The 27,534-nt window shown below is 35.8% G+C and overlaps 1 protein-coding gene across 1 annotated transcript in view; it reads left to right on the forward strand.

The window, feature by feature from the left end:
• Positions 1–27,534, forward strand: part of LOC136037547 (N-alpha-acetyltransferase 25, NatB auxiliary subunit-like) — a 92,650-nt gene that overhangs the window by 32,418 nt on the left and 32,698 nt on the right. Inside the window, exons 6-9 of the mRNA XM_065720271.1 lie at positions 2,088–2,439; positions 4,992–5,158; positions 12,133–12,296; positions 15,777–15,952. Of these exons, the coding sequence (XP_065576343.1) occupies positions 2,088–2,439; positions 4,992–5,158; positions 12,133–12,296; positions 15,777–15,952 (859 nt within the window). The remainder of the gene's footprint in view (positions 1–2,087; positions 2,440–4,991; positions 5,159–12,132; positions 12,297–15,776; positions 15,953–27,534) is intronic.

Genomic DNA, 27,534 nt, shown 5'->3' on the forward strand with positions numbered 1-27,534 from the left:
AGTCTAAGCTCGGTTATTGATAATACATTTTTGAAATTTGAGCTTATGCTAACATGACTGCATTCTTGTAAAAAAAAATGGGGGAAGTGGTAAATTTGTTTTTAAAAATTTCAAAAAATAGGGGGCTGCAAATTTGTCACTTTTTTCAAATTTTTGGATGAAAATGTAAAAAGAAGCAGTTGCCAACAAAAATACCCCTAAAAGGTATCTTAGAAAGATGCAAAAAAATCTAGGGGTGGGGGGTCAATTTTACCTTTTTCTTCTTTTTTTGCGAAAATGCAAAGAAAGGTGAATAATTCTCTCTTCCGTATTTTTACAAAGAAAGGTATTTTTTTCCGAGAAAATACCCCCAAAAAGGGTATTTATGAAATATAGGGTGTCGCAAAAAATCTGGTGGGATGGGCTAATTTTTTTTTTTTCAAAATTTTTCAGTGACAATAAAAAAAGTCATTTTTCAACGAAAATATCCCCCCAAAAATGTATTTTTTAAAATCTAGTGGGGGAAAGAATGCTTCCCTCCTCCCCAATTGACGCCACTTTAGAAACGTCGACTAAATTGTCAGCTGTCTTGTCTGTAAAATTATCTACGATTCAGATGACATGCTCTAATACATTTAAAAATTCAAACAAGGGTAATCGATATAAAAAAGGAAGTAGCAGAAAATAAAATTAAGAGATATCATAGACAATATCAAAAATGAAGATAACTTGAAAAGAGATTGTTCTTCTTTGTTCATAATGCAACAAACGTATGCTTGAATGAGGGCATACCCTTCCATTGTTGCCACTTAAAATACAAAAAAAAAAACACAATATCCATTGAATAGCCGAGTGCAGGCCAGGTTATCATTAGTAAGAGTAGATGTAGAACAAAAATAAATTAATTATATAATACTCTGTTCAAGGTAACATTAAAAAACGTTTATTTAAATTGAGTAAATTAAATGGAAAACGTAAGTGACCTAAATACTATCAAACAGGGGTCCATCAAAAAGGTAAGTTTGGGCTTTATGTGTGTCGTTGCTTGGAATGTAAACCTGAAAGAATTCACAGGATTTTTTTCTACGAATAGGGGATTCTATAAGAGCCGTATAAATTTCTAGCATTACTGATCTAATTTATGCAAAGAGACCTTTGAAAAAAAATTGTATTAAAAACAAATTAGTAATGAAGAGTCTATATTGATGGAAGCTGAATGGGTCGTACCGTGAATATTCACAAAGTGATCCAGGTTACAAATCACAGGGATGCGGAAAATAAAAAAAAAAGAAAAAGAAGTGCAGTGTTTACCCATCGCGCCGAAATTATTTTCCCAAGAAGAGATTACCCCTCAGTATCCTTCTGCCCCGTCTCTCTATTTGTACCTATCTTATTATCTGTTACTTTATCTCAAAATATGAAACAACGTCTGTCCCCTGCATAACGGAAATAATTTACCACCAACCATCATAGTGCTTCAATTTTACTGTCAAACTCTTCGTTTCTTTTGTTTTATTTTCATTCTTTATTTCATAATATGGATGTTCATTTTTTACTTTCTTTGCCTAGTTTTTTGGCATTATTCCCCTATTTATCCTGCATATGAGTTTTTGTTTATATATCTTAATCTTGCCTTATATATCCCTGAAAACTATCTTTCAGTTATTTGTTTTATTTGAATTAAAAAAGTGAATTTGGCCCATTTTTTTAAGTAAAATCTTATCATGGCTCAATTGTTGGATGCGTGCCAAATTGACTGGGAGCTATGGGTCTGCAGCTCACATACGGTATACTTTTCATATGGGCAGTAAATAGTTGTAACTACTGGTTAGTAGCCCAGGGTTTAAGGAGGGTATCAAAGTTTCTCTGATGTGATATATCTAAATCACTGAAATTTCGGTTTATAGGGCACACAGTCCTTTGTCTTTGATTGTTTTTATATTTTTCATACAATTAGCATGTTTTAGGCAGTTCAGACTTTCCTCCTCCCGCTCTCTAAGTAAGTTTGCAAACATGAAGAAACCATTCCAGGAAAAGTTTATTCCCATCTTCTGGTATGACTACTAAATTTCTATTTTGTGAATTAATAAGGTATTCAAATTTTCCAGGGGAAATATAGCGATTTAAAGGATGTCCTCAACTCGCCGATTGCTGAGAAACTAATTCACACATCCTGTGCACAACAGAAAGCTGAAATCTGTTTAAACCTAGCAGCTAAAGATTCTACTTCCTGCACAGAAGCAGTGAATACCTTCAAGGACCTCATTCATTTGTTTCCTGATCGTTTTGATTATTATCATGGACTTTTTAGTGCTGTTCAAATAAGTAGAGAGGGTGGATATTCATCGAGTGATACGGATGAGTCCTTAATTAAATTTATAAATAGCATCAAGTCAGAGGAGAAAATCAGAGGGCCTGCATTGTCGAAATTGCTGTTGGGCAAAATCCTCGGATATAAAGGTACTTTTGCATTGTTAGCACTAGTGCCTTTTAGTTTTTGCTTTAAGCTTTTACTTTCATAGCTTTCTAGAAAGTATTCAGAATAAATGAACTACTAACATCCTCTTGTCTCCTTGAGCTTCATACCCTGCCAGTATGCCCTCTATAATAGTTTTGCAGTCATGATATTCTCCAAAAATGTGCAGTACATTCTTAAAAGAGTTCTGCTCTTCCATTTCCTTGTCCTCCTTTATTTCCAGACGTTGTCCTAGCCAAATGGTTCGCGCAATGGATTTAGAAGCCTTTATCTGAAGGGTGAGGGCTCGATTTCTGGTGTTGCTAGTTATTTGGTTTGACACGGGGATCAGTGGCGTGACTCTGTAAGCTCAGCCCGAGTCAACCCAGCTCTAAATAGGTATCTGGAGAAATCCAGGAAAGGTAAGCAGGTAGGGTGAGCGAAAGTAAAGGATGGCTGGCCCCCAACCAACCCCCCCCCCCCCCATTGCACTTTCTGGCTGAAGGGCCAAGAAACGGAGGTCAGCACTCACCGAATTGAACTTTAAGGGTCTAATACCATATCTTTAACTTTTTTTTTCTTTTCTTTTCCATAAAGAGAGGATTATTCAAAGAAAAAAAAATTATGTCTGGGCCAGTAAAAATCTCTCTTGTTTCTTGGTAAAGATATTTCCCTTAAAAATATCTTTATAAAGGTAATGTTTTTTTAGTGTTCATCTGCTACCGGATTGGGATTGTGAGGCTGGCTACAGCATGGGTTATTAGTTGAGGGGTTTGAGACAGAGCGCTTCTACGCTTTGGCCATTTGTATTAAAACAAATGTTCTTCGAAAGGTTTACTTGTTTTTATTCGAAACCGTAATTGGTTGTATTTTCTTCGTTTTGTCTACAGGTGTGTATTTTAGCAACGACAGTCTTTTTCAGAATTGAAACCTGAAAGCGATTGATAAACCACTAATTTTATTGTGTTTTTATTGTAATTTTATTGTGTTTTGTGTAATTTTATGTGTTTTTAATGTTGTTTCACCAACGTCAAGTGTTTGTGTATCTCATCTAACCAGGCAAATATTTCGGGAGGTTGGCCCTACAAGCTACCCTATGTTTTTATGTTGGTGACTTAATTTTTGATGTGTGTCAATGATAATTTCAAATATTTGCAGGATTTGACATAGTATTAGCAAAAAAAAGAAAGCATTTATCCATGAAAATACCTCAAAAAATGGTATTTGTCAAAACCTAGGGGAAGACAAGAAAATCTAGTGTGTGTGGGGAGGGGGGTTATGTCACCAATATAAAAATCAGATCTATTGACTCTAAAACTCAACCCTTCTATTTCTCATTTACATAGGCCTCAAACTTTGGAGTTGTTTACCATCCGGCACGAAGTAGTTGAATTTATGACTTTCAAACTTTTGGAACTGACTTTCAGCTATTGGAATTTTGGAACTAGTACTAGAATTGGTTTCCAGTCTGATTATGATCAAATATTTTGAAAATTCTCCTGTTCCTGACGGTATTACAATGATTACTACTATTTAATTATCTCCTATTTCTGTTAATTCACATCTGATCTCCCTATTTGTTTGATACATCTCTGATCTTTTAGGTTATAAAAAATTGGGATTCCCTCCGAAACGTAAATACATTTATGTATTTACATAAAACAGAGGCAGTTTTACCTGCCTTTAAACAGAGGCAGGCGTACCTGCCTCGGTTCAAATACGTTAAAACTTCCTTTAAAAATCTGGGGGATGTAGTGCTAAAAATGATTTCACTGATGATCATTTATAAATGGATCAAGGAGGCATCATCAGACAAATCATGTTTATATTTATGTTGAAGAAGCTTCACATCTGCAGGGAAGTATATGAATTTAGTTTCTTATTGCATGTTCAAATATTTCTTCGACAGAGTGTAAGCTGTCATCTTCCTCAGTATCTTTTGTAATCAAACTCAAAACTCATTCTTTTAAAATGAAGGGACAGTTCGGGATAAATCCCAGCTCCGTACTGATGCGAAGGGTCTTTCATAAAAAGTTTGATAACTGTGGCCTAAAGATTTTGCTTTTGGGGCTGTAGCCACTATTTCTCAGTAGAATATTTGGTCATATAAATACAGAAGTATCGTGGGGGGAGCTAATACTTCGTATAACTTGACGAATGAAAGATAAAAATCCGAACTGATCAACCATGACAAAAACAAAGAGAGAGAAATCTTATGATAAAGAAAAATGATACGACGGCCAGTAGGGGGGAAAGACAGAACTAAAGTGACGCGGATATTTTGCTTGTATGAAACAAGGCGTTTTGGATTTTATTTGATTTTAGGTTAATTTTAGTTTTATCTTTGTTTTCTTAGCGTTGAAGACGCCTTGGTTCATACAAGTGAAATATCCGCCTTGCTTTAGTTTCGTCTTTCCCCCCTACTGGCCGTATTCCCGTTTGTTTTCTTGATCGTAAGATTTCTCACTCTCTTTCTCTTTGTTTTCTTGCTGTTAATCCCTTGTATTAAATGGTGTATTAAAGATGTTAAATAGGAGTGAACTATCTTGTATTATAGGGGAAGAACTATTTTACTCGTTTGTACATTACGTGAAAAACTTTGGTGACAAGCCTTGCGCTTTTAGCGACTTGAGACCCTTCATTGGACTCCTTAGCTCGGATCAGCAACATTCAATGCTGGATGAAATTAAGACTCTGGCCAATGTTGAAGACTATCCTAAGTCAGTAAGTTTCTCTCAATATTACTACTACTAATAACTCATTGTAGCACCAAGTCGCGTGAGGTCAACACAGCCGCACACACTCCTCCGTCCGAACATATTCAAAGCTTCACTCCTTACCCTGTCCTATGAAGTTCCAGTTTTATTTAAATCCCCCCTTATCGTTCCAAGGTAAGTTTTACTGGGGCAAGTAATCGCATATTGAACATAACTCTATTCCAGAATGAAATTCCGGACTGCAGCTAAAAATGGCGCGATTCTGTTTCGGACAGTGACACGATTTTTGGCTTTTAGTCCATTGTTGAAGACTATCCTAATCATTGTGTTATACTAGAGTAAATGAAGTCACATCGAACTCGACTGCACTCGAGACACGTGTTTCAAACTGCGGCTATAATTGGTTGTATATCAGTATCTATAAAAAGGAAACGGCTACATTTTAGACCAATCATAAATCATAAAAACAGTTTTAAACAATCATAAAGTCGCTATGGAAGATCCGATACCTTAAAGGATCGTCCTATCTCGTCCATTTTAAACGGTTTTAGTTTGTGGGGCCAAAGTATTTAGAATTGACTGGCCAGTCTTGCCATACTTTGTAGAGTCTGGCTAAGAATTCTGAATAAACGACAGAAGACTAAAAGCCGACACCTACATTCTCGGAAGTCTTATAAAACTGTTTAATTTCTTCTGTTTTGTGTTGGAGATACAGATATTCAGTTTCGATGAAATTTATATCATTAAAAAGTATGAATTTTATTTTTTGGATTAAATTGAGCAAATTCTTCTTTTTATAGCTCAGGGGAAGCAGTCTCTAAAAATATTGTAGCATACCTTATAGGAAAACGCCAAAAATCATCTCAAAATTTGCAGCTTTGGGAATTCTCTACGGTGCTGCCCTCTTTGATTGAAAACCTTGCGGACAGAGGTCTACTCTTTATCAATTAAATTCCATTATCGAGCCACAAAATCTCAATATCTTTTAATGGTAACTAGTCCCATGGGAAAAATTGCTAATAAAGCTTTTGTCTATGAGAAGGTCTATTGACGTTGAATTCGCAAAACGATTTTAAGGTATCGAACCCTCTTGAAAAGTGGTTAACTTCATCTAATATCTGTTTCAAGGCTTCCCTATTTAGTTCCTAAGATAGTTAGTAGTTTTTCTTTTATCTATAATTCGTTATATCTTTTTCTAATTTATTATTTGGTTGTTATTTATTAAAAGTGTATTTATTCTTTTTTTAAATTAAATTTATTACTTATTAAATTGTAAAAGTTGCGTCGTTTAACTTTTACACTGAAAAGTATTTAAATCTTTTCACATTCCTTGTCTTTTGGCTTGGAATACGAGTTTGACTAATTATTAATCCAACTATTGTCCGAGAAGTAATTGTTTGGCTAATTACTTTAGCTATAGAAGTAATTACTATAGCTAACTTCAGTAACTTTGTCTTGTCATCATCAATTTATGCTTAAGAGAGATATTATCCTTTCGTTGATCAACCTATCCCCTGCGAAGTGGCTAACGTAGAAGACGTCACGATGATATTTTTATTAATTATTGTTAAATGCTGAAAATAGTTTTAAAATTAACAATAAATTAGGGTTTAGTTTAATTAAGGGTTTATTTGTGTAACAATAAACCCTTAAATGAAAAAGAATACTCACTCCATGAGTAGTAGCCGAGTATAATTTCGGCCCTTTGCCCCTCTAATAACCCCTAGCCCACCGACGTCTTTGCATAAACGTTGGTGGAAAGACATATTTCCTAGGAATAAATAAGGATTTTTAATCCGCATGATTGCAGGAGCAAAATAGGCCAGTAACTCCTGTAAAATCCCTCAAGCTGCTTTTAGTCGCCCAAGGTCAGTGTGTCGATTGTGCTGCTCCTTCTCATCCCATTCATTTTTTTTTACTTTGGGTGGCTTCCAAGAATCATCTAATATTTGAGTCCTTTTTCACAGTTTAATCATTCCTCGCGCCATTTTTTGACCATTTTTGGAAGATCTACCCTCCAACTTCTTGAACGAAGCCGTTTTTTTATTGCCTCAATTTATTTTCTCCTTTCCAATTCAGTTTTCGAGATAGTTGCGCTATTCTGTTTTAGTTGTGTTATTTTCAGTTACAGATTCATTTGCGTTATGTCCTCTTCTCTCACTCATGGAAATAGTTGCAAACTATAAATTCTGAAGTCAGATCCGTTATTTGGACATTTAAAAAAATACCTTCATTTACGAAAAACTGTTAATTAACGATCAAATGGTCATTAGCAAATTAATATTAATTATTATTTGATTATTATTATTGAAATTAAATTAATTATATTTTAAATTATTAGCACTTATATTATGTCAGTAATAAAAAAAAGCCTAAAATAAATCTTTTGGTATTTCAGCATTCCTGTAAAATCCAAGTTGTGTAAAATTTGAACTGTCAGAGCCTTATTCATTAATATTATTGTGCAGAACTGTGGAATCCATAACCTATAAAACATATAATGAAATATAAAATAATTTATTATTTGGATATATATTATACAGGTAGAATTATCAAATGTTTAAATAATGAAATTAATATCTTTTCGACTAATTACTGTTGCGACATCTCTCTGTAAACTTTTCGAACTTTTCTTCAGAGACGATCTTGAAAAGACATGTTATGCCCCACCACATAAGTTCAGGTTCAGACGAGGAACAGTCGTTGCAAACGCTCTAATTGATGCAGAATCTGCGGGGGAATGTCTTGCTCTTGCTAGTCATGACGCCAAAAGTGCCTTTGACTCGTTAATACGCCCTGCAATGCTTCTGAAAGCTGCCAAGCGAGAGCTAAGCCCTACAGTTATTCTCACACTTCGGGACATGTATTCCCGACCACGTATTCGACTAAAATTACCCCCTGATAAGAATATGCCCCCAGTTGCTCGAACTAAGCTCATTCCGGTTTTAAAGGGTGCACGCCAAGGAGCAGTTTCTTCATCTGGTCTATTTAATAACTACGTCATTGACGCTCAGGATCTATGTCCCTCCTCATTAATTTTATCGTCAAGAAATATGTCACTAATTTGCTGTGCTGACGATGTTCTGAATCTTAATCGTACCTTGCAACGAGTCAGTGATGTTTTCTCTATTCTCGAAGCAGAATAAATTAAGCTTGGTCTACATTTCAAATCTTCTAAGTTAGAAATAGTCCTTTTTAACTGGAAGAGCGATCTAATAAATTCAGTCAAACTTGGGAATTCTTTGGTTGAGCCTGTCGATCACCTTGTCTATCTTTGTCTACCTATAGGTTCATCCATACGCCACACCCGGTACTTCATTATTGAACATCTAACCCTCCGCATTTCCGCATCTTATGCGTCAATAATTTCCTGCACAGATCCAACCGGTTTTGCTAGTAAATACCTTTTCAATGCAATAGCTCTCCCCCACATTCTGTATATTTCACCCTTTTGGAAACTGTTAACTATTACTGACCAAACAAAAATACGCTCAATCTCGTTCCGTTTTGCAAAATATTTACTCCACCTTCCCACCCTTGCAAAGCAGCTCAAAAATCGTCCGTCAGTTTAATATTGCTGACCCGAATATTGCAGTAGCTTAAGTAATAGCTAAACACAATAAAAAAATGAATATGCCCAGGAATGGTATTCTGTACTATTTCTGTAGTCTCGGCCTCTTTTTTATGTTGTTGTTGTTTGTTCGTTTTTCTTTTTTTCTCTATTTCTTTTGCTCCGTCTTGTTCAAATCTTTGTATTTTTGTATGTCTTCGCGCTCGGTGTCTGTTTCTTCTTATTTTTTCCATTTATTGCTCCGTCTTTTGCTTTTTTTTTATTTATTTATGTATGAATGTGTTGAAGTTGTATCTGTGAATTTACTTTTGCTTCGTTTGATTGTGTTCATATTTTGTCCTTGGATTTGCTTCGTTTTGATTTTATTCTTGTTCTGTCCCTGATTTATTTATAATTGGCGTTCTGATTTGATTTTTATTGGTTTTGTCGATATTTGCCCCGTACTATTGTTTTTTCTTCTTTTTTTTATATTCTGCTCCGTCCTTTTCAAGTTTTTTGTAGACGGGTTTTCAATAAATAAATAATGAATAAATAAACAAATATCGACTCCTCCCGGTCTAGTATTTTCTGCCTAAAAAAATCTTGTTGCAACTGTCTTCAACCTTTGTACTTTTATTTCTGACTCCTAAAATTGGCATTTATTTCTTCAATTATAAGTGTGGAACTAGGACTCTGTCTTATAGACGGTTTATTATTCTACTATAAAGTCTGAATCCAAAGCCTTAACTTTTAGTGGTTCTAATTCAGTTTAGTAAATCAGCACCAGCTACATGAATGGTGTAAACCATAACAAAATTTTGTAATAGTAAGTGATTACCATTTGCACAACACCTACTTAATAATCCTGGTTTTATGCCTAAAAACAGGCAAAAATTGAGCCAAAATTTTTGTATTTTTCTTATTGGAGGAAGAATTGGGAAAATGAGTGAGTCAGACGCTGAAATGGACTTCGCATATCAATCTTTCGTTTTTCTCAAGTCACCGACCTTTTTTGCCGGTTTCCTTGTTTGTTTTTTTTACATTAATTTGTTAAATTTGTGACTCATTTTGCGACCACTTTTGAATACTTAATTACTTTCAAGTTTTGTTAATGTCTGCACTTATGAGAACAGTAAAATATGTAGTATCAAAATTCCCCCAGCCTCTTGTATACTCCCCCTTGCATAAATAAAAATACACTAACGTGTGATTGGGCACAGCAAAAAAATAAAACTCATTAGTTTAAAATAAGTATAAAACAGCGAGTCTATTATAAAAGACCTGATACCGTAGCGGTGAGAACACTTGACTGGGGCCAGGGTACCTTAGGCTCGAATCTTAGACAAAATGAACTTTGTCTTAGAGACTGCCTGAGGACTTTTTAGTCATAGAAAAGACTAAGACGTGAAAAATAATAAATATACTTTTAAAGTCGTTTTCAGAATATGCTAAAAAGTTCAAAATTTTTATTTAAAATTAGTGAATATAAGTTAAAACGGGGACGCAAAACAGATTGGCTTTACATAATTTGATCCTCGTAGCTCGTTTCCCGGCTTTTTAATTTGTGTTTTTTTAGCGTAAAAATTATTTTCTACTTTTTCGTACATTTTGAATGTTAGTTTAAATAAATTGGCATTTACTATTTTTTACCTTTGTGGCTGATGAAGGTTGATTAGAACTTGATAAATAGGCTTTGTAAGAAACTGGGCTTCGTAGCAAGGCTTTTATTACCATTCCAAAAGCAGCTGAATTAATTTGATTCAATTTTTTTCTTGGATGGTATCAAGGAAAATACTTGTAACAGTCAGCGTGAAAATAGGCTTTTCAAAACTGAAAAATTAGACGAAAAATCAAAAAAGAGGGTTGATTTCTCCACGGGTGGCAGGAATTGGAGTATAAACTGGCCCTTACGGTTTTAGTAGTATTTGTCTGGGTCAAGTATTTACGGTTTAATATTCTGGATCTAGTTTTTCGAAAAATGGATTTTTTTTTGTCTGTGATTTTTTTTTCAGGATATTAAAAGGTTTGGCTAGTTAGCACATTTGTCGTCCTCGGGTTAAAGGGTGGGGGATGGCTATGTTTATAGAAAAAAAATATCCCATAAAATTAAAGCGCTTCTGAAAAAAACTGTGACCCAAAATCCTCTTGTACTGAAAGAATATGGGGTAAGGATTATTGGGTCGTGGGGAATAAAATATTTGCATTAAAAAACATTTGCAGCTAATTCGAGAAGCGGCTGGTAAGGTTATATGCTCCGTCATTGGAAAAGGGAGGATTCCACAAACAAATACAGTTATAAAAACAAGGGCTTTTTGTGAAATTCAAAGTGTCTTAATAGTTTAAGTTGTTGCAATAAATAAGATTTGAATCGCATAATCTAGTAGATTTCACATTCTTTCCATATTTTTAACATTTGATGTTCTAGTAATATTGCAATCAGATAATAGTAGAGAATCCGGTGATAAGTCATTTCCGAAGTTTGCGCTATGTGAAATTTTATATTACTATTATTTTATTTTATCATTATTCCTCCCAGAAAGAGAGCCGAAAATTGTATTGCGGTTGAATTACGGAAAAGAAAATATAAATCTCAGAAATGCTGAACGTTAACCAGTAGTGCATGGTGAATTTCATCATTCTCCGATGAAAGTCACAAATAAGGATATGTGACAAATATTTTGGATATGCACCAAACGACTATGTTTTTGTTGACATTTACCGGTGAATGTTGATATGCAACAGATTTTGGACATATACGGTAACAAATATTCAAGTAACACTCACATATACAATTAGCTAGCTACTTCCATGAACAAACAAAAGCAACTTGCCCGTTTGTCGTTTACAGATTTCTTTGTTTTGTCATGGCTGGCCAGTTCAGCTTTATATCTTTTATTCATCTTGTTCAGTGATAAATTAATTGTGAAAAAGCTACAGGGCTAAGGCAACAAAAATAATTACGAATTTTAACAAAAAAGGAAAATTTCAACACCAAAAACAAACTATTAAAACAAAGAGCCTTGCCTCTAATTACCTTTAGTTTTTTTTTATCTATAATTACCTATCATTACCTGTAGTGTATAATTACCTGTAGCTCCCCTGTCGCCTAGTAGTATCACAATATTCTGGCCTGAGCGTATAAATTTTTGTCAGAGGGGGGTGGGGTTTTAATAACATAAAAAGATTTTCTTTGATAATTTGAATAAGAAGTGCCCAATAGATTCAGAAAATAGTGACCCCCCCCCCAATGCGTACGTCCCTAATAATATTTTCTTCAAGTCACGCCTTATTGCTACTTTTCACTATATTTCGCATATCCAAAGATACTATTTCTTAAATCTTTCGATATTTTGCAAATCTATACATCGGGCGTGAATATGGCCCTCATTTTTCTCCACCTTACCAATAAGCTCCGTCTGTATATTTTGCAGGTATCTCAAGTATTTCGGCATCTTTTGTACTTAGAGCTTGAAAGATACTTTGGGAGAAACAGCCTTATGTCTATAGAAGAAAAGAAGAAGAGAGTTCAAGAGCTGTGTAATTACTATGAGAAAACTCAGGATATCAGTGGAAAATCAGCACAGAGGGAAATAAAGTGAGTAGCCTAATTTGTAACCTACTTTGCAGTTTGCAAAACTAATTTGCAAATTGTATAGTGGTGGACTGAGGAACTTTTTTTTTGATGTTTGGCTTATTACGGAAAAACAGATTATAGTATTATGTGTATATATCTACCTCCTGACCTCCTTCCCTCGCGTCTTCTGTATCTCCTCCCTCAATCCTGTCCTCTGTCTCAACTCCCTTTCCCTCTAACTCGTCCTCTCCCACTCTCCTGCCTCCTATCCCTCTCTCTCTCTCCATCTCGCCCACCCTCTCTCTCCCCCCTTCACTCTTTTTCTCTCTCTTTCTTACTTTTCTCTCTCCATTACTTTTTCTCCTTCTGTATGTCTCTTTTCCTTCCTTGCCGCCTCTCTCTTTTTCCCTCCCAATCTCCGTCTATTTTTGCTTAGTAGCCTATCTATAGCAGCCATCTCCTTTTCAACGTATCAACGATTTCCGTCTTTTATGTGGTTTAGTGTAACGTATGACTCATGCTATTATGTCAGCTCTGTTTGCTGGTCCAACAGTCCCTCAGATTCCGAACTGCTCCTACAAAATTTCCTACCCAAAGTCGGTAGGAATTTTCATCTATTGTCTTTTATAACCCTTTCACTCACTTCAAAAATTTCGGAATTTCTTAAGAGGTGGGTATATAAACAGGTTGGTGAAGTGTTAAAATAGGGTTGTGAAATTTCAAGTGGTGGTGAACTGAGAGGAGGTAAAATGTTTGTCAGTGTGTCAGTCTTAGGTGAATAAATAATAGTTGACCTGGCAGTCAACTATCCCCTGCGAGGTGGCTAACGTAGAAGACGTCACGATGATATTTTTATTAATTATTGTTAAATGCTGAAAATAGTTTTAAAATTATGTTATAGTTATGTTATGTTTATTAGTTATGTTATAGTTTATTAGTTATGTTATGTTATGTTTAAAATTATGTTATAGTTATAGTTATGTTATGTTATATGTTATGTCTATACTATATTTCAAGTGGTGGTGAACTGAGAGGAGGTAAAATGTTTGTCAGTGTGTCAGTCTTAGGTGAATAAATGCTGAGAAAAGTCTATCGTAGTAATGGTGGGTATATACCCACCTCTTCTTAAGAGGTGGGTATATAAACAGGTTGGTGAAGTGTTAAAATAGGGTTGTGAAATTTCAAGTGGTGGTGAACTGAGAGGAGGTAAAATGTTTGTCAGTGTGTCAGTCTTGGGTGAATAAATGCTGAGAAAAGTCTAACGTAGTAATGGTGGGTATATACCCACCTTTTCTTAAGAGGTAGGTATATAAACAGGTTGGTGAAGTGTTAAAATAGGGTTGTGAAATTTCAAGTGGTGGTGAACTGAGAGGAGGTAAAATGTTTGTCAGTGTGTCAGTCTTAGGTGAATAAATGCTGAGAAAAGTCTAACGTAGTAATGGTGGGTATATACCCACCTTTTCTTAAGAGGTGGGTATATAAACAGGTTGGTGAAGTGTTAAAATAGGGTTGTGAAATTTCAAGTGGTGGTGAACTGAGAGGAGGTAAAATGTTTGTCAGTGTGTCAGTCTTAGGTGAATAAATGCTGAGAAAAGTCTAACGTAGTAATGGTGGGTATATACCCACCTCTTCTAAAGAGGTGGGTATATAAACAGGTTGGTGAAGTGTTAAAATAGGGTTGTGAAATTTCAAGTGGTGGTGAACTCAGAGGAGGTAAAATGTTTGTCAGTGTGTCAGTCTTAGGTGAATAAATGCTGAGAAAAGTCCAACGTAGTAATGGTGGGTATATACCCACCTCTTCTTAAGAGGTGGGTATATAAACAGGTTGGTGAAGTGTTAAAATAGGGTTGTGAAATTTCAAGTGGTGGTGAACTGAGAGAAGGTAAAATGTTTGTCAGTGTGTCAGTCTTAGGTGAATAAATGCTGAGAAACGTAGTAATGGTGGGTATATACCCACCTCTTCTTAAGAGGTGGGTATATAAACAGGTTGGTGAAGTGTTAAAATAGGGTTGTGAAATTTCAAGTGGTGGTGAACTGAGAGGAGGTAAAATGTTTGTCAGTGTGTCAGTCTTAGGTGAATAAATGCTGAGAAAAGTCTAACGTAGTAATGGTGGGTATATACCCACCTCTTCTTAAGAGGTGGGTATATATACAGGTTGGTGAAATGTTAAAATAGGGTTGTGAAATTTCAAGTGGTGGTGAACTGAGAGGAGGTAAAATGTTTGTCAGTGTGTCAGTCTTGGGTGAATAAATGCTGAGAAAAGTCTAACGTAGTAATGGTGGGTATATACCCACCTCTTCTTAAGAGGTAGGTATATAAACAGGTTGGTGAAGTGTTAAAATAGGGTTGTGAAATTTCAAGTGGTGGTGAACTGAGAGGAGGTAAAATGTTTGTCAGTGTGTCAGTCTTAGGTGAATAAATGCTGAGAAAAGTCTAACGTAGTAATGGTGGGTATATACCCACCTCTTCTAAAGAGGTGGGTATATAAACAGGTTGGTGAAGTGTTAAAATAGGGTTGTGAAATTTCAAGTGGTGGTGAACTCAGAGGAGGTAAAATGTTTGTCAGTGTGTCAGTCTTAGGTGAATAAATGCTGAGAAAAGTCCAACGTAGTAATGGTGGGTATATACCCACCTCTTCTTAAGAGGTGGGTATATAAACAGGTTGGTGAAGTGTTAAAATAGGGTTGTGAAATTTCAAGTGGTGGTGAACTGAGAGAAGGTAAAATGTTTGTCAGTGTGTCAGTCTTAGGTGAATAAATGCTGAGAAACGTAGTAATGGTGGGTATATACCCACCTCTTCTTAAGAGGTGGGTATATAAACAGGTTGGTGAAGTGTTAAAATAGGGTTGTGAAATTTCAAGTGGTGGTGAACTGAGAGGAGGTAAAATGTTTGTCAGTGTGTCAGTCTTAGGTGAATAAATGCTGAGAAAAGTCTAACGTAGTAATGGTGGGTATATACCCACCTCTTCTTAAGAGGTGGGTATATATACAGGTTGGTGAAATGTTAAAATAGGGTTGTGAAATTTCAAGTGGTGGTGAACTGAGAGGAGGTAAAATGTTTGTCAGTGTGTCAGTCTTGGGTGAATAAATGCTGAGAAAAGTCTAACGTAGTAATGGTGGGTATATACCCACCTCTTCTTAAGAGGTAGGTATATAAACAGGTTGGTGAAGTGTTAAAATAGGGTTGTGAAATTTCAAGTGGTGGTGAACTGAGAGGAGGTAAAATGTTTGTCAGTGTGTCAGTCTTAGGTGAATAAATGCTGAGAAAAGTCAAACGTAGTAATGGTGGGTATATACCCACCTCTTCTTAAGAGGTGGGTATATAAAAAGGTTGGTGAAGTGTTAAAATAGGGTTGTGAAATTTCAAGTGGTGGTGAACTGAGAGGAGGTAAAATGTTTGTCAGTGTGTCAGTCTTAGGTGAATAAATGCTGAGAAAAGTCTATCGTAGTAATGGTTGATATTTGGATTGAGCGAAGCATAAACTGATTATTTCTTTTAGACCAAATGACACCTACCTTGTCCTTGCGGCACATCTCCTTTACGACTGTTGGCTAGAGTCTAGCCATAATGAGGAATATTTGCTTCAAGGAATAAGCCTTCTCCACTACGGCCTGGATGTTTCACCTGCTAACCATCATTTCAAATTGTTGCTCGTAAAATACTATACTTTATTGGGTAAGCATAGTTGTTTCTTATACTCGTAGTTAAATTAGACATAATTGTTGGTATTATTGTCCTTTTTGTTGTTCTGCTTACTTGTGGTAATTCACTGGGACAGTACTATCTTTATGTTAATGATGTAGTTTCAAATGTTAGTAACTTGCCCCTCCACAGAACTTAGCTTACATTTTATACCCTCTGTATTACAAGATAAGAATTTTAAAATTTGTGTACGGCCTTGCCTTTCTTTTTGGCATCCATTAGGTTTAGGCAAAAACTTTAATCTGTAATAGTCTTCATTCCTAGGCCTCAGGGAACCCTATTGCTTCCAAGGTTGAATCATGAGTGGCCGCCACGATGTGGGTGTGATATTGCTGTAATTTGATGGTTGATGGTTTGATGGTTGATGGTTGATGGTTTGATGGTTTGGTTTGATGGTTGATGGTTGATGGTTAATGATGTAGTTTCAAATGTTAGTAACTTGCCCCTCCACAGAACTTAGCTTACATTTTATACCCTCTGTATCACAAGATAAGAATTTTAAAGTTTTGTGTACGGCCTTGCCTTTCTTTTTGGCATCCATTAGGTTTAGGCAAAAACTTTAATCTGTAATAGTCTTCATTCCTAGGCCTCAGGGAACCCTATTGCTTCCAAGGTTGAATCATGAGTGGCCGCCACGATGTGGGTGTGATATTGCTGTAATTTGATGGTTGATGGTTTGATGGTTGATGGTTGATGGTTAATGACGTAGTTTCAAATGTTAGTAACTTGCCCCTCCACAGAACTTAGCTTACATTTTATACCCTCTGTATTACAAGATAAGAATTTTAAAGTTTTGTGTACGGCCTTGCCTTTCTTTTTGGCATCCATTAGGTTTAGGCAAAAACTTTAATCTGTAATAGTCTTCATTCCTAGGCCTCAGGGAACCCTATTGCTTCCAAGGTTGAATCATGAGTGGCCGCCACGATGTGGGTGTGATATTGCTGTAATTTGATGGTTGATGGTTTGATGGTTGATGGTTGATGGTTTGATGGTTTGGTTTGATGGTTGATGGTTAATGATGTAGTTTCAAATGTTAGTAACTTGCCCCTCCACAGAACTTACCTTACATTTTATACCCTCTGTATTACAAGATAAGAATTTTAAAGTTTTGTGTACGGCCTTGCCTTTCTTTTTGGCATCCATTAAGTTTAGGCAAAAACTTTAATCTGTAATAGTCTTCATTCCTAGGCCTCAGGGAACCCTATTGCTTCCAAGGTTGAATCATGAGTGGCCGCCACGATGTGGGTGTGATATTGCTGTAATTTGATGGTTGATGGTTTGATGGTTGATAGTTGATGGTTGATGGTTAATGATGTAGTTTCAAATGTTAGTAACTTGCCCCTCCACAGAACTTACCTTACATTTTATACCCTCTGTATCACAAGATAAGAATTTTAAAGTTTTGTGTACGGCCTTGCCTTTCCTTTTGGCATCCATTAGGCTTAGGCAAAAACTTAAATCTGTAATAGTCTTCATTCCTAGGCCTCAGGGAACCCTATTGCTTCCAAGGTTGAATCATGAGTGGCCGCCACGATGTGGGTGTGATATTGCTGTAATTTGATGGTTGATAGTCAACTAAATTTCGAATTGTCGATGGTTATTCATCAGTTTTTTGCCGATTTGATGGCCGATAGTCAACTAAATTTTGAATTGTCGACGGCTCTTGAACAAAATAATTTTTTTGTCCATGGTTTTTTTTGCCGATTGATGGCCGATAGTTAACTAAATTTTGAATTGTCGACGGTTCTTGAATAAAATAGTTTTTCTGTCCATAGTTTTTGCGGATTGATGGCCGGTAGTCTACTAAATTTCGAATTGTTGACGATTCTTGAACAAAATAGTTTTTTCGTCCATAGTTTTTTGCAGATTGATGGCCGATAGTCAACTAAATTTTGAATTGTCGACGGTTCTTGGACAAAATTAAATAAAAAAAAAAACAAGTTTTTTTTAACGGAAAGTAAGGAGCGACATTAAAACTTAAAACGAACAGAAATTACTTCGTATATGAAGGGGCTGTTTTCTCATCAACGCCACGCTCTTTACGCTAAAGTTTGACTCTTTCTCTTAACTCTACTTTTTAAAACAGTAAAAAACTTTAGCGTAAAGAGCGGGGCGTTGATGAGGAAGCAGCCCCTTCCCATAAGAAGTAATTTCTGTTCGTTTTAAGTTTTAATATCGCTCTTTACTTTCCGTTAAAAAAAACTTGTTTTTTTATTTAATTTCTGGACGTTTTTGAATCAATGCATGTTTTGATTTTGGCTCTCCGCAGGTGAATAATTAAAACAAAATTTGCATATTTATTCTTTTGGCTTAATGGCTTTCTCAGCCTTTTTGATTTGGTGACTTTGGGAAAATAATTAGCGTGGAAGTGGGCCTAGGTGCCCTCCAATTTTTTGGTCTCTTAAAAAGGGCACTAGAACTTTTCATTTCCGTTAGAATGAGCTCTCTAGCAAGATTCTAGGACCACTGGGTCAATACGACCACCCCTAAGGAAAAAAAAAAACAAACAAACAAATAAACACGCATCCGTGATCTGCCTTCTGGCAAAAAATACAGAATTCCACATTTTTGTAGATAGGAGCTTGAAACTTCTGCAACAGGATTCTCTGATATGCTGAATCTGATGGTGTGATTTTCGTTAAAATTCTATGACTTTTAGGGGTTGTATCCCCCTATTTTCTAAAATAAGGCAAATTTTCTCAGGCTCGTAACTTTTGATGGTTAAGACTAAACTTGATTAAACTTATATATTTAAATCAGCATTAAAATGCGATTCTTTTGATGTAGCTATTGATATCAAAATTCAATTTTTTAGAGTTTTGGTTACTATTGAGCCGGGTCGCTCCTTACTATAGTTCGTTACCACGAACTGTTTGATAGTTTTTCGTCCATAGTTTTTTGCAGATTGATGGCCGATAGTCTACTAAATTTCGAATTGTCGACGATTCTTTAACAAAATAGTTTTTTTGTCCATAGTTTTCTGCCGATTGATGGCCGATAGTCAACTAAATTTCGAATATTCGAATTGACTCGACAACTCGATATAATTATATCTACTGGTTTAATTTTGCTGCTTCTCCGAGGCCTACCTCTCCTTGCCGTCTGGCTGAGCTTATGTCTATTTCAATCTAGATTATATAATTCTGCTATTAGATCCAATCTTGAAACAAACTGCCAGTGTAGAAATACATCAAACTAGATTTTACTTCCCCCTAAATAGTATAATGCAGATTAGCCCCTCCCTTAACTAATAAAGAATTTGTTTTTTAAATCTTAAAGTCCGGTCTTGTTCACGTAATTTTATTTTTCGGAGAAATTATACTAACACCAGAGAACGATATTTTTGGTACGTGCTTTATCCAGAAATGGTTGTGTTATTGTTATAAATAACAATGTACCTAGTGCACCATTTACTGGTAAAGACAAAAAAGTATTTCCAGTGCATTTTGAGAATACAATATAGGCTATTGTATGTGGCCTCAGCTGAGTTTTTACTCTACCGTTTTTCTTTGAGGCTAAAAAGCACCAGGCTTAGAGAAGCCTAGCTGGGCCTATATATTTTCATATCATATAAAATTTGCAAAGATTTAAAGTCATTTTTATAAGCTCGCCTCAACTGAGTTCATACTCTACAGTTTTTATTTGAAGCCAAAAAGCACCAGGCTTAGAGAAGCCTAGCTTTACCCATACATTTTCATATCATGTAAAACCTGCAAAGGTTTTGAGACATTTTTATAAGCTCGCCTTAGCTGAGTTTTTACCCGACGGTTTTTCTTTAAAGCTAAAAAGCACCCGGCTTAGAGAAGCCTAGCTTGATCAATACATTTTCATATCATATAAAACCTGCAAAGGTTTTGAGACATTTTTATAAGCTCGCCTTAGCTGAGTTTTTACTCTACGGTTTTTCTTTGAATCTAAAAAGCACCCGGCTTAGAGAAGCCTAGCTTGATCAATACATTTTCATATCATATAAAACCTGCAAAGGTTTTGAGACATTTTTATAAGCTCGTCTCAGCTGAGTTTTTACTGTACGGTTTTTCTTTGAAGCTAAAAAGCACCCGGCTTAGAGAAGCCTAGCTTGATCAATACATTTTCATATCATATAAAACCTGCAAAGGTTTTGAGACATTTTTATAAGCTCGTCTCAGCTGAGTTTTTACTGTACGGCTTTTCTTTGAAGCTAAAAAGCACCCGGCTTAGAGAAGCCTAGCTTGATCAATACATTTTCATATCATATAAAACCTGCAAAGGTTTTGAGACATTTTTATAAGCTCGCCTTAGCTGAGTTTTTACCCGACGGTTTTTCTTTAAAGCTAAAAAGCACCCGGCTTAGAGAAGCCTAGCTTGATCAATACATTTTCATATCATATAAAACCTGCAAAGGTTTTGAGACATTTTTATAAGCTCGCCTTAGCTGAGTTTTTACCCGACGGTTTTTCTTTGAAGCTAAAAAGCACCCGGCTTAGAGAAGCCTAGCTTGATCAATACATTTTCATATCATATAAAACCTGCAAAGGTTTTGAGACATTTTTATAAGCTCGCATTAGCTGAGTTTTTACCCGACGGTTTTTCTTTGAAGCTAAAAAGCACCCGGCTTAGAGAAGCCTAGCTTGATCAATACATTTTCATATCATATAAAACCTGCAAAGGTTTTGAGACATTTTTATAAGCTCGTCTCAGCTGAGTTTTTACTGTACGGTTTTTCTTTGAAGCTAAAAAGCACCCGGCTTAGAGAAGCCTAGCTTGATCAATACATTTTCATATCATATAAAACCTGCAAAGGTTTTGAGACATTTTTATAAGCTCGTCTCAGCTGAGTTTTTACTGGACGGTTTTTCTTTGAAGCTAAAAAGCACCCGGCTTAGAGAAGCCTAGCTTGATCAATACATTTTCATATCATATAAAACCTGCAAAGGTTTTGAGACATTTTTATAAGCTCGCCTTAGCTGAGTTTTTACCCGACGGTTTTTCTTTGAAGCTAAAAAGCACCCGGCTTAGAGAAGCCTAGCTTGATCAATACATTTTCATATCATATAAAACCTGCAAAGGTTTTGAGACATTTTTATAAGCTCGTCTCAGCTGAGTTTTTACTGTACGGTTTTTCTTTGAAGCTAAAAAGCACCCGGCTTAGAGAAGCCTAGCTTGATCAATACATTTTCATATCATATAAAACCTGCAAAGGTTTTGAGACATTTTTATAAGCTCGTCTCAGCTGAGTTTTTACTCTACGGTTTTTCTTTGAAGCTAAAAAGCACCCGGCTTAGAGAAGCCTAGCTTGATCAATACATTTTCATATCATATAAAACCTGCAAAGGTTTTGAGACATTTTTATAAGCTCGTCTCAGCTGAGTTTTTACTGTACGGTTTTTCTTTGAAGCTAAAAAGCACCCGGCTTAGAGAAGCCTAGCTTGATCAATACATTTTCATATCATATAAAACCTGCAAAGGTTTTGAGACATTTTTATAAGCTCGCCTTAGCTGAGTTTTTACCCGACGGTTTTTCTTTGAAGCTAAAAAGCACCCGGCTTAGAGAAGCCTAGCTTGATCAATACATTTTCATATCATATAAAACCTGCAAAGGTTTTGAGACATTTTTATAAGCTCGTCTCAGCTGAGTTTTTACTTACGGTTTTTCTTTGAAGCTAAAAAGCACCCGGCTTAGAGAAGCCTAGCTTGATCAATACATTTTCATATCATATAAAACCTGCAAAGGTTTTGAGACATTTTTATAAGCTCGTCTCAGCTGAGTTTTTACTGTACGGTTTTTCTTTGAAGCTAAAAAGCACCCGGCTTAGAGAAGCCTAGCTTGATCAATACATTTTCATATCATATAAAACCTGCAAAGGTTTTGAGACATTTTTATAAGCTCGTCTCAGCTGAGTTTTTACTGTACGGTTTTTCTTTGAAGCTAAAAAGCACCCGGCTTAGAGAAGCCTAGCTTGATCAATACATTTTCATATCATATAAAACCTGCAAAGGTTTTGAGACATTTTTATAAGCTCGTCTCAGCTGAGTTTTTACTTACGGTTTTTCTTTGAAGCTAAAAAGCACCCGGCTTAGAGAAGCCTAGCTTGATCAATACATTTTCATATCATATAAAACCTGCAAAGGTTTTGAGACATTTTTATAAGCTCGTCTCAGCTGAGTTTTTACTGTACGGTTTTTCTTTGAAGCTAAAAAGCACCCGGCTTAGAGAAGCCTAGCTTGATCAATACATTTTCATATCATATAAAACCTGCAAAGGTTTTGAGACATTTTTATAAGCTCGTCTCAGCTGAGTTTTTACTGTACGGTTTTTCTTTGAAGCTAAAAAGCACCCGGCTTAGAGAAGCCTAGCTTTACCCATACATTTTCATATCATGTAAAACCTGCAAAGGTTTTGAGACATTTTTATAAGCTCGCCTTAGCTGAGTTTTTACTGTACGGTTTTTCTTTGAAGCTAAAAAGCACCCGGCTTAGAGAAGCCTAGCTTGATCAATACATTTTCATATCATATAAAACCTGCAAAGGTTTTGAGACATTTTTATAAGCTCGTCTCAGCTGAGTTTTTACTGTACGGTTTTTCTTTGAAGCTAAAAAGCACCCGGCTTAGAGAAGCCTAGCTTGATCAATACATTTTCATATCATATAAAACCTGCAAAGGTTTTGAGACATTTTTATAAGCTCGTCCTTAGCTGAGTTTTTACTGTACGGTTTTTCTTTGAAGCTAAAAAGCACCCGGCTTAGAGAAGCCTAGCTTGATCAATACATTTTCATATCATATAAAACCTGCAAAGGTTTTGAGACATTTTTATAAGCTCGCCTTAGCTGAGTTTTTACTGTACGGTTTTTCTTTGAAGCTAAAAAGCACCCGGCTTAGAGAAGCCTAGCTTGATCAATACATTTTCATATCATATAAAACCTGCAAAGGTTTTGAGACATTTTTATAAGCTCGTCTTAGCTGAGTTTTTACTGTACGGTTTTTCTTTGAAGCTAAAAAGCACCCGGCTTAGAGAAGCCTAGCTTGATCAATACATTTTCATATCATATAAAACCTGCAAAGGTTTTGAGACATTTTTATAAGCTCGTCTCAGCTGAGTTTTTACTGTACGGTTTTTCTTTGAAGCTAAAAAGCACCCGGCTTAGAGAAGCCTAGCTTTACCCATACATTTTCATATCATGTAAAACCTGCAAAGGTTTTGAGACATTTTTATAAGCTCGCCTTAGCTGAGTTTTTACTGTACGGTTTTTCTTTGAAGCTAAAAAGCACCCGGCTTAGAGAAGCCTAGCTTGATCAATACATTTTCATATCATATAAAACCTGCAAAGGTTTTGAGACATTTTTATAAGCTCGCCTTAGCTGAGTTTTTACTGTACGGTTTTTCTTTGAATCTAAAAAGCACCCGGCTTAGAGAAGCCTAGCTTGATCAATACATTTTCATATCATATAAAACCTGCAAAGGTTTTGAGACATTTTTATAAGCTCGTCTCAGCTGAGTTTTTACTGTACGGTTTTTCTTTGAAGCTAAAAAGCACCCGGCTTAGAGAAGCCTAGCTTGATCAATACATTTTCATATCATATAAAACCTGCAAAGGTTTTGAGACATTTTTATAAGCTCGTCTCAGCTGAGTTTTTACTGTACGGTTTTTCTTTGAAGCTAAAAAGCACCCGGCTTAGAGAAGCCTAGCTTTACCCATACATTTTCATATCATGTAAAACCTGCAAAGGTTTTGAGACATTTTTATAAGCTCGCCTTAGCTGAGTTTTTACTGTACGGTTTTTCTTTGAATCTAAAAAGCACCCGGCTTAGAGAAGCCTAGCTTGATCAATACATTTTCATATCATATAAAACCTGCAAAGGTTTTGAGACATTTTTATAAGCTCGCCTTAGCTGAGTTTTTACTGTACGGTTTTTCTTTGAAGCTAAAAAGCACCCGGCTTAGAGAAGCCTAGCTTGATCAATACATTTTCATATCATATAAAACCTGCAAAGGTTTTGAGACATTTTTATAAGCTCGTCTCAGCTGAGTTTTTACTGTACGGTTTTTCTTTGAAGCTAAAAAGCACCCGGCTTAGAGAAGCCTAGCTTGATCAATACATTTTCATATCATATAAAACCTGCAAAGGTTTTGAGACATTTTTATAAGCTCGTCTCAGCTGAGTTTTTACTGTACGGTTTTTCTTTGAAGCTAAAAAGCACCCGGCTTAGAGAAGCCTAGCTTGATCAATACATTTTCATATCATATAAAACCTGCAAAGGTTTTGAGACATTTTTATAAGCTCGCCTTAGCTGAGTTTTTACTGTACGGTTTTTCTTTGAAGCTAAAAAGCACCCGGCTTAGAGAAGCCTAGCTTGATCAATACATTTTCATATCATATAAAACCTGCAAAGGTTTTGAGACATTTTTATAAGCTCGCCTTAGCTGAGTTTTTACTGTACGGTTTTTCTTTGAAGCTAAAAAGCACCCGGCTTAGAGAAGCCTAGCTTTACCCATACATTTTCATATCATGTAAAACCTGCAAAGGTTTTGAGACATTTTTATAAGCTCGCCTTAGCTGAGTTTTTACTGTACGGTTTTTCTTTGAATCTAAAAAGCACCCGGCTTAGAGAAGCCTAGCTTGATCAATACATTTTCATATCATATAAAACCTGCAAAGGTTTTGAGACATTTTTATAAGCTCGCCTTAGCTGAGTTTTTACTGTACGGTTTTTCTTTGAAGCTAAAAAGCACCCGGCTTAGAGAAGCCTAGCTTGATCAATACATTTTCATATCATATAAAACCTGCAAAGGTTTTGAGACATTTTTATAAGCTCGTCTCAGCTGAGTTTTTACTGTACGGTTTTTCTTTGAAGCTAAAAAGCACCCGGCTTAGAGAAGCCTAGCTTGATCAATACATTTTCATATCATATAAAACTTGCAAAGGTTTTAAGTCATTTTTATAAGCTCGTCTCAGCTGAGTTTTTACTGTACGGTTTTTCTTTGAAGCTAAAAAGCACCCGGCTTAGAGAAGCCTAGCTTTACCCATACATTTTCATATCATGTAAAACCTGCAAAGGTTTTGAGACATTTTTATAAGCTCGCCTTAGCTGAGTTTTTACTGTACGGTTTTTCTTTGAATCTAAAAAGCACCCGGCTTAGAGAAGCCTAGCTTGATCAATACATTTTCATATCATATAAAACCTGCAAAGGTTTTGAGACATTTTTATAAGCTCGTCTCAGCTGAGTTTTTACTGTACGGTTTTTCTTTGAAGCTAAAAAGCACCCGGCTTAGAGAAGCCTAGCTTTACCCATACATTTTCATATCATGTAAAACCTGCAAAGGTTTTGAGACATTTTTATAAGCTCGCCTTAGCTGAGTTTTTACTGTACGGTTTTTCTTTGAAGCTAAAAAGCACCCGGCTTAGAGAAGCCTAGCTTGATCAATACATTTTCATATCATATAAAACCTGCAAAGGTTTTGAGACATTTTTATAAGCTCGTCTCAGCTGAGTTTTTACTGTACGGTTTTTCTTTGAAGCTAAAAAGCACCCGGCTTAGAGAAGCCTAGCTTGATCAATACATTTTCATATCATATAAAACCTGCAAAGGTTTTGAGACATTTTTATAAGCTCGCCTTAGCTGAGTTTTTACTGTACGGTTTTTCTTTGAATCTAAAAAGCACCCGGCTTAGAGAAGCCTAGCTTGATCAATACATTTTCATATCATATAAAACCTGCAAAGGTTTTGAGACATTTTTATAAGCTCGTCTCAGCTGAGTTTTTACTGTACGGTTTTTCTTTGAAGCTAAAAAGCACCCGGCTTAGAGAAGCCTAGCTTTACCCATACATTTTCATATCATGTAAAACCTGCAAAGGTTTTGAGACATTTTTATAAGCTCGCCTTAGCTGAGTTTTTACTGTACGGTTTTTCTTTGAATCTAAAAAGCACCCGGCTTAGAGAAGCCTAGCTTGATCAATACATTTTCATATCATATAAAACCTGCAAAGGTTTTGAGACATTTTTATAAGCTCGCCTTAGCTGAGTTTTTACTGACGGTTTTTCTTTGAAGCTAAAAAGCACCCGGCTTAGAGAAGCCTAGCTTGATCAATACATTTTCATATCATATAAAACCTGCAAAGGTTTTGAGACATTTTTATAAGCTCGTCTTAGCTGAGTTTTTACTGTACGGTTTTTCTTTGAAGCTAAAAAGCACCCGGCTTAGAGAAGCCTAGCTTGATCAATACATTTTCATATCATATAAAACCTGCAAAGGTTTTGAGACATTTTTATAAGCTCGTCTCAGCTGAGTTTTTACTGTACGGTTTTTCTTTGAAGCTAAAAAGCACCCGGCTTAGAGAAGCCTAGCTTTACCCATACATTTTCATATCATGTAAAACCTGCAAAGGTTTTGAGACATTTTTATAAGCTCGCCTTAGCTGAGTTTTTACTGTACGGTTTTTCTTTGAAGCTAAAAAGCACCCGGCTTAGAGAAGCCTAGCTTGATCAATACATTTTCATATCATATAAAACCTGCAAAGGTTTTGAGACATTTTTATAAGCTCGCCTTAGCTGAGTTTTTACTGTACGGTTTTTCTTTGAATCTAAAAAGCACCCGGCTTAGAGAAGCCTAGCTTGATCAATACATTTTCATATCATATAAAACCTGCAAAGGTTTTGAGACATTTTTATAAGCTCGTCTTAGCTGAGTTTTTACTGTACGGTTTTTCTTTGAAGCTAAAAAGCACCCGGCTTAGAGAAGCCTAGCTTGATCAATACATTTTCATATCATATAAAACCTGCAAAGGTTTTGAGACATTTTTATAAGCTCGTCTCAGCTGAGTTTTTACTGTACGGTTTTTCTTTGAAGCTAAAAAGCACCCGGCTTAGAGAAGCCTAGCTTTACCCATACATTTTCATATCATGTAAAACCTGCAAAGGTTTTGAGACATTTTTATAAGCTCGCCTTAGCTGAGTTTTTACTGTACGGTTTTTCTTTGAAGCTAAAAAGCACCCGGCTTAGAGAAGCCTAGCTTGATCAATACATTTTCATATCATATAAAACCTGCAAAGGTTTTGAGACATTTTTATAAGCTCGTCTCAGCTGAGTTTTTACTGTACGGTTTTTCTTTGAAGCTAAAAAGCACCCGGCTTAGAGAAGCCTAGCTTTACCCATACATTTTCATATCATGTAAAACCTGCAAAGGTTTTGAGACATTTTTATAAGCTCGCCTTAGCTGAGTTTTTACTGTACGGTTTTTCTTTGAATCTAAAAAGCACCCGGCTTAGAGAAGCCTAGCTTGATCAATACATTTTCATATCATATAAAACCTGCAAAGGTTTTGAGACATTTTTATAAGCTCGCCTTAGCTGAGTTTTTACTGTACGGTTTTTCTTTGAAGCTAAAAAGCACCCGGCTTAGAGAAGCCTAGCTTGATCAATACATTTTCATATCATATAAAACCTGCAAAGGTTTTGAGACATTTTTATAAGCTCGTCTTAGCTGAGTTTTTACTGTACGGTTTTTCTTTGAAGCTAAAAAGCACCCGGCTTAGAGAAGCCTAGCTTGATCAATACATTTTCATATCATATAAAAC

This window comes from Artemia franciscana, chromosome 2, assembly GCF_032884065.1.
Source record: "Artemia franciscana chromosome 2, ASM3288406v1, whole genome shotgun sequence".
Taxonomy (NCBI): domain Eukaryota; kingdom Metazoa; phylum Arthropoda; class Branchiopoda; order Anostraca; family Artemiidae; genus Artemia; species Artemia franciscana.